Consider the following 8,441-nt stretch of genomic DNA (forward strand, 5'->3'; position numbering starts at 1 on the left):
TGAGATCGCAGAGTAGGTGAACGCATGATCTCCACATTGTGTGGTTCGCTCATAGAGGAGGTGTGATGGTGTATTGCTGCAGAATGCTGTGGTAGCCATACTGGTTAAGCGTGCCTTGAATTCTAATTAAATCCCTGACAGTATCACCAGCAAAACACCATCACACCTCCTCTATGAGCGAACCACACAATGTGGAGATCATGCGTTCACCTACTCTGCGATCTCACAAAGACACGACGGTTGGAACCAAAAATCTCAAATTTGGACTCATGAGACCAAAAGACAGATTTCCACCGATCTAATGTCCATTGCTCGTGTCTCTTGTTCCAAGCAAGTCTCTTCTTATTGGTGTGCTTTAGTTGGGGCTTCTTTGCACTTTGCAGCAATCCGGCCACAAAGGCCTGATTCACGCAGTCTCCTCTGGACAGTTGATGTTGAGATGTGTCTGTTACTTGAACTCTGTGAAGCGGCAGGTAGCCTAGTGGTTAGCGTGTTGGGCAAGTAACTTAAAGGTTGCTGGATCGAATCCCTGAGCTGACAAGGTAAAAATCTGTCATTCTGCTCCTGATCAAGGCAGTTAACCCACTTTTCCCCTGTAGGCTGTCATTGTAAATAAGAATTTGTTATTTACTGACTTAGTTTACTGCCTAGTTAAATATAAAAAGCATTTCTTAATGCTGCAATTTATAAGGCTGGTAACTCTAATGAACTTATCCTCTGTAGCAGTGCTACCTCTGGGTCTTCCTTTCCTGTGGCGGTCCTCATGAGAGCAAGTTTCATCATATCGCTTGATGGTTTTTGTGACTGCACTTGAAGAAACTTTCAAAGTTCTTGAAATTTTCCACATGGACTGACCTTTATGGCTTAGAGTAATGATGGACTGTCGTTTTTCTTTGCTTATTTGAGCTGTTCTTGCTTTAAGATGGACTTGGTCTTTTACCAAATAGGGCTATATTCTGTATACCAATCCTACCTTGTCACAACAAAACTGATTGTCTCAAACACATTAAAAAGGAAAGAAATTCCACAAATGAACTTTTAAGAAGGCACACCTGTTAATTGAAATGCATTCCAGATGACCACCTCATGAAGCTGGTTGAGAGAATACCAAGTGTTTGCAAAGCTGTCATCAAGGCAAAAGGTGGCTACCTTGAAGAATCTCAAATATAAAATATATTTGGATTTATTTAACACTTTTTTGGTTACTACATGATTCCATATGTACTATGTCTTAGTTTTTATGTCTTCACTATTATTCTAAAAATTGTATTTTATTTTTTATATTTCACCTTTATTTAACCAGGTAGGCAGGTTGAGAACAAGTTCTCATTTACAACTGCGACCTGACCAAGATAAAGCAAAGCAGTGTGACAAAAACAACCATACAGAGTTGCACATGGGTTAAACAAACGTACAGTCAATAACACAATAGAAAAAACCCACAATAGAAACATCTATATACAGTGTGTGCAAATGTAGTAAGATTAGGAAGGTAAGGCAATAAATAGGCCATAGTGGCAAAATAATTACAATTTAGCATTGTGCAAATAGCATTGTGCAATTTAGCATGTGAAAGTAGAGATACTGGGGTGCAAAAGAGCAAAAATAAAACATTTGGGGAATGAGGTAGTTGGGTGGGCTATTTACAGAAGGGCCGTGTACAGGTGCAGTGATCGGTAAGCTGCTCTGACAGCTGATGCTTAAAGTTAGTGAGGGAGATATAAGTCTCCAGCTTCAGTGATTTTTGCAATTCGTTCCAGTCATGTGCTGCAGAGAATTGTAAGGAAAGGCGACCAAAGGAAGTGTTGGCTTTGGGGAAGACCAGTGAAATATACCTGCTTTAGCACATGCTACGGGTGGGTGTTGCTATGGTGACCAGTGAGCTGAGATAAGGCGGGGCTTTACCTAGCAAAGACTTATAGATGACCTGGAGCCAGTGGGTTTGGCGACTAATATGAAGCGAGGCCCAGCCAACGAGAGCATACAGGTCGCAGTGGTGGGTAGTATATGGGGCTTTGGTGACAAAATGGATGGCACTGTGATAGACTACATCTAATTTGCTGAGTAGAGTGTTGGTAGCTATTTTGTAAATGACATCGCCGAAGGCAAGGATCGGTAGGATAGTCCGTTTTACGAGGGTATGTTTATCAGCATGGGTGAAGGAGTCTTGCTTGCGAAATAGGAAGCCAATTCTAGATTTCATTTGGGATTGGAGATGCTTAAAGTGAGTCTGGAAGGAGAGGTTACAGTCTAACCAGACACTTAGGTATTTGTAGTTGTCCACAAATTCAGAACCATCCAGAGGTCAGAACCATCCAGAGTAGTGATGCTAGTCGAGCGGGCAGGTGCGGGCAGCGATCGGTTGAAAAGCATGCATTTAGTTTTACTAGCATTTAAGAGCATTTGGAGGCCAAGGAAGGAGTGTTTTAAGGCATTGAAGCTTGTCTGGAGGTTTGTTAACACAGTGTCCAAAGAAGGGCCAGAAGAATACAGAATGGTGTCGTCTGCGTAGAGGTGGATCAGAGACTCACCAGCAGCAAGCAACATCATTGATGTATACAGAGAAGAGAGTCGGTCCAAGAATTGAACCCTGTGGCACCCCCATAGAGACTGCCAGAGGCCCAGACAACAGCCCCTCCGATTTAACACACTGAACTCTATCAGAGAAGTAGTTGGTGAACCAGGCGAGGCAATCATTTGAGAAACCAAGGCTGTCGAGTCTGCCGATGAGTATGTGGAGATTGACAGAGTCAAAAGCCTTAGCCAGGTCAATGAATACGGTTGCACAGTATTGTTTCTTATCGATGGCGGTTAAGATATAGTTTAGGACCTTGAGCGTGGCTGAGGTGCACCCATGACCAGCTCTGAAACCAGATGGCATAGCGGAGAAGGTATGGTGGGATTCAAAATGGTCAGTAATCTGTTTGTTGACTTGGCTTTCGAAGACCTTAGCAAGGCAGGGTAGGATAGATATAGGCCTGTAGAAGTTTGGGTCAAGAGTGTGTCCCCCTTTGAAGAGGGGGATGACCGCAGCTGCTTTCCAATCTTTGGGAATCTCAGACGACATGAAAGAGAGGTTGAACAGGCTAGTAATAGGGGTGGCAACAATTTCGGCAGATCATTTTAGAAAGAGAGGGTCCAGATGGTCTAGCCCGGCTGATTTGTAGGGGTCCAGATTTTGCAGCTCTTTCAGAACAACAGCTGACTGGATTTGGGAGAAGGAGAAATGGGGAAGGCTTGGGCGAGTTGCTGTGGGGGGGTGCAGTGCTGTTGCCCGGGGTAGGGGTAGCCAGGTGGAAAGCATGGCCAGCCGTAGAAAAATGCTTCTTGAAATTCACAATTATAGTGGATTTATCGGTGGTGACAGTGTTTCCTATCTTCAGTGCAGTGGGCAGCTGGGAGGAGGTGTTCTTATTCTCCATGGACTTTACAGTGTCCCAGAACCTTTTTGAGTTTGTGTTGCAGGAAGCAAATTTCTGCTTGAAAAAGCTAGCCTTGGCTTTTCTAATTGCCTGTGTATATTGGTTTCTAGCTTCCCTGAAAAGTTGCATATCACAGGGGCTGTTCGATGCTAATGCAGAACGCCATAGGATGTTTTTGTGTTGGTTAAGGGCAGTCAGGTCTGGAGAGAACCAAGGGCTATATCTGTTCCTGGTTCTAAATTTCTTGAATGGGGCATGCTTATTTAAGATGGTGAGGAAGGCGTTTAAAAAGAATAACCAGGCATCCTCTACTGACGGGATGAGATCAATATCCTTCCAGGATACCCCGGCCAGGTCGATTAGAAAGGCCTGCTCGCTGAAGTGTTTCAGGGAGCGTTTGACAGTGTTGAGTGGAGGTCGTTTGACCGCTGACCCATTACACCCTGAGTTAGAAAGACAGAGTTTGTGAGCCTGTGTCCCAGACTCCCAGGTTCAGAGAAAGAGTGACTGTGATGGAGTTTTCTACCATGATCATATTCATTTTAACGCAATCATAGTTTCCCTGTCAGCTGGGTATACCTACTGATTAAATAATGGGTATAGCAAATACGAGAACCTAACATCGACAATAACCAGTAGATGTCGCTAATAAATCATGTCAAAACCAGAATTACCCAATTTCATCACAGAGCCAGTATGTTCGCAATGTCTACTACACACAATCTCATTAACTGTAACATTTATGTATTCAATGTCTATAAAACGAGGAATTAATCAAAAGTAAATTCAAATATCGACCATGTGTACGTAAAGTCACATCACAGTTGTAAAACATTTAACTCCAAAGGGGGCTGTTTTACAATTAACTAAGGATGTATTCATTATCTGCAATTATTCAGGATAGCGTTTAAATAATATGTATCATTAACTGTCCAATAGCCTACAGAAGAGCCTTAGTAACAAAACGGCACTTTCGTTTTTAAATCAAAACTCATCCTTCTTACAATTCATAAATGCACAACGTATTCAATGACAGTCAGAAGCCAATTTATTTCTGATTAATTAGGTAAAAAATATTACGTAGAATATTAAGTGCAATTACATTCTGTTTTCACTGATTTAATAACACGTTTTTTCTATATATGCACTCATACAGTGAGCCGTAGAAACAAAGGTGAAACCTGTAAATCACGGAGCCAATCAGCGACCTGCAATTTGTTTAGGGCTATTAAAACTCAAGGCGGTCTTTTCTGTCTTTCCCTCAGTATGTTCGGATCTGTCTCTCCGCCGTTATGGGATTATTATCACACATCGACAGGATCTGAATGAAGGCTACTTTTGCAAATGAAGTCTTGGGTTTACATGTTTAGATAGCAGTACCTCACAAAGCCATCTGTACAGACATCGCAATAACGTGTAAGAGGTTTGGGTACCATATGAGAACAGTGGAGCTGATCACTCAAGTTGTACTGCGGAGTACACCAAGACCAAGGTAATTGTACTGCTTTTGCTAATACTTCTTTATGAATGAATGGCCACTGTTCTTTTATTTTTATGAGTTTATAATGCAGTATTTCACATTGTAAATGTAAAGTCAGCTGAGTGAGATCACACCAATATGTAAAGGATTCACAGGAATGACAGCCAGCAAGAAATGTAATACAGTAATCTTTTGTGGGAATTTATTAACAGGGACACTTTACAATGCCAGTACTACCAAGTCAGGAGATTGCCACCAGATTCAAGGAGAAATGGATGAAGCTTCACCCAGAAGACCAAGACAATGAGAATGGTTCAGTGCACCTGGATGACAGTCTCACCAGCCTTCAATGGCTCCAGGACTTCACCATAGTCAGTGCGAGTCTAGAAAGCATACCGGGCTCCACTTGCCAGCCGTACCAGCTGCCTCAGCCCAGCCACCTGCACCCTCAGGGCTCCGACTCCCCCTCCAGTCCACCTGCTGGGGACACTGCAGCCTCCGGCATGCCTCAGAGTGTAGGCAGCCCCATCACCTCCAGTGCCTCAGCCAACAGGACTAGTTACTACTCACTTCACCCGACAGTGACCAACCACCACCAGATCACTGTGCCAGCCAAGTCCCTGGAGGAGGTAGACTTCAAGACCAACCACGAGGTGAAGCCTCCCTACTCCTACGCCACACTGATCTGCAGAGCCATGCAGGCTGGCAAGAAGAACAAGATCACACTGTCTGCTATCTATAACTGGATCACAGAGAACTTCTGCTACTACAGACACGCTGAGACCAGCTGGCAGGTTAGTGACTCAGTCTGTCTTCTACATTATTGATCAAACCTGAGAGAGGTACACAACACAGGGGGAGAGAGACCGGTGGGCGATTGCATGCAACTAATCCCTCAGAGATACAGTATTTATTTTGATGTTGTATGGAAGGCCTATCGTGGTTATATTTGTTCATCATTGACGTAACCGTGGGTTATTTCTTGTTTAATTTTTGGGGGGAAATAAGTAGAAGATGAGTAGACATCATCGGGACAGGAAAAGGCGCAACTCTCGCTGACCATTCAAAAATGTGTAGTTTTATTAGACACGTTTAAATGATTGACGTTGTTTGATTTTCTGGGAATCTCTGTGATGGGAACTATATGATTCAGGAGTATAATGAACTTAAATTGTTATTACCTTGTCCTGACGATGCACATTTGACATGTTATAACCAATGATTTATATATGCACATCGTTAGGTGTAACATTATGACGATCCAGCAACAAATGACAGAGAACCTTTAGTAAGACTACTATCAGTTAGCTTGTCTTTTCATGAACCCCCATTCTATTCTCTCCTCAGAACTCTATCCGTCATAACCTGTCACTCAACAAGTGCTTCATGAAGGTTCCCAGGCAGAAGAATGAACCAGGAAAAGGGGGATTCTGGCAGATTGACCCTCAGTACACGGACATGTTTGTCAATGGAGTCTTCAAGCGCAGGCGGATGTCAGCCATCCATTTCAACACCCAGAGACACAGCAAAACCCAAGGATCATCCCGTAACCGGAAAACCCAGGAGTACCACCAGCATTTTCAACAGGCCCACTACACAGTGTCCCACAGAGGAGCAGGTGCTGGGAACAGATGCAAACTTAGTGGCACAAAGTGGGAGACAGTCCATAAGTCACCACTGTTGACACCGGATCTCATGGAACCAGAGGCACTGAAGGGTGAACTAGACTGGGCCATGGTGTTTGACGATGTTCTGAATGGGAGCAGCAATAACTTTGAGGATCTAGACATTAACTTAGCTCTGAACTCCCTGGGGTGTAAGGTGGAGCTCTCCCAGCAGGATCAAGGCCGGGCCTGGCACCTGGGGAGGTGGTGCAGCGGAGGGGCTGACCGGGACCACCAGCAGGCCTGCAGGTACATGGAGGTGACCACCATGGGCTGCTACAGCATGGAGGAGATCCAGCAGCACCTCAACCTGACTGGGCTGCAGCAGCCGCTCCCTTTGACGGTCCACCCACAGCACTTTGAGGAGCTGACACTGTTCCCTGATGAGCAGCAGAGGCACCCCTGGGAGGAGCTGAAAGAGGAGGTGCAGGCAGTGCCTATCACCCTGGACCATAGTCTCAGCTTCTGTGAAGGCTTCTTCACTGAGATGCAGCCATGGGGGACAGCAGAGTCTTATATGTGACCCTCACCCTCACCCAACACCAGCCCCAATACTGAAAAAGCAGTCCAGCAGGAGGCCAGACGACCTATAGACTACTGTTTTGCTACATTAGCATCATGGATTCATTCAGAGAAACATACGTTAATTGATTTTTTTCTTTAAAAAAAAAAATCTGAGTCACATTTACTGTGTTTTTTATGTTCATTTTCTATTTGCTTTTTAATTGTTTGCATCTATGACATAAACATGCTCTTTTTAACGTAGCATTGAATATCTGTTATAGAACTAAATAAATCTATCCTAATTAGCAACCACTTAATTCCAAAAATCTATACACTAAAATCTATACACCGGTCAAAAGTTTTAGAACACCTAGTCATTCAAAGGTGTTTCTTTATTTTTTTACTATTTTCTACACTGTAGATTAATAGTAAAGACATCAAAACGGTGAAATAACACATATGGAATCATGTAGTAACCAAAAAAGTGTTAAACAAATCAAAATATATTTTACATTTTAAATTCTTCAAATAGCCACCCTTTGCCTTGATGACAGATTTGCACACTCTTGGCATTCTCTCAACCAGCTTCATGAGGTAGTCACCTGGAATGCATTTCAATTAACAGGCGTGCCTTCTTAAAAGTTAATTTGTGGAATTTCTTTCCTTCTTAATGCATTTGAGCCTATCAGTTGTGTTGTGATAAGGTAAGGATGGTATACAGAAGATAGCCCTATTTGGTAAAAGACCAAGTCCATATTATGGCAAGAACAGCTCAAATAAGCAAAGAGAAACAACAGTCCATCATTACTTTAAGACATGAAGATCAGTCAATCTGGAAAATATAAAGAACTTTGAAAGTTTCTTCAAGTGCAGTTGCAAAAACCATCAAGCGCTATGATGAAACTGGCTCGCATGAGGACCACCACAGGAATGGAAGACCTAGAGTTACCTCTGCTACAGAGGATAACTTCATTAGAGTTACCAGCCTCAGAAATTGCAGCCCAAATAAATGCTTCACAGAGTTCAAGTAACAGACACATCTCAACATCAACTGTTCAGAGGAGACTGTGTGAATCAGGCCTTCATGCACGAATTGCTGCAAAGAAACCACTACTAAAGGACACCAATAAGAACCAACTTGCTTGGGCCAAGAAACATGAGCAATGGACATTAGACAAGTGCAAATTTGATATTTTACACACACACATGAAGGATAAGCAATAATTAAAAATGTGTGTATATAGTGTTTTGGAACTCTTCACATATGAAAATATAATATCATTTCAGAATCAGTATTTTGTGTGCAATCAGATCAGACATAATGCAAGAGAGAGTTGTGCCATGACAGTTTTCTGGCTGTCCAACCGGCTG

At 43.0% G+C, this 8,441-nt stretch overlaps 1 protein-coding gene across 1 annotated transcript; it reads left to right on the forward strand.

The window, feature by feature from the left end:
• The first annotated feature begins 3,776 nt into the window (after window positions 1-3,776).
• Window positions 3,777-7,492, forward strand: LOC112258721 (forkhead box protein J1-B-like). Its single transcript, XM_024433246.2, has 3 exons — window positions 3,777-4,914; window positions 5,115-5,696; window positions 6,250-7,492. Exons 2-3 carry the CDS (start codon window positions 5,127-5,129, stop codon window positions 7,087-7,089), a joined length of 1,410 nt encoding a protein of 469 aa, XP_024289014.1. The 5' UTR covers window positions 3,777-4,914; window positions 5,115-5,126; the 3' UTR covers window positions 7,090-7,492.
• Window positions 7,493-8,441: the final 949 nt, after the last annotated feature.

This window comes from Oncorhynchus tshawytscha, linkage group LG09 (assembly GCF_018296145.1).
Source record: "Oncorhynchus tshawytscha isolate Ot180627B linkage group LG09, Otsh_v2.0, whole genome shotgun sequence".
NCBI lineage: Eukaryota > Metazoa > Chordata > Actinopteri > Salmoniformes > Salmonidae > Oncorhynchus > Oncorhynchus tshawytscha.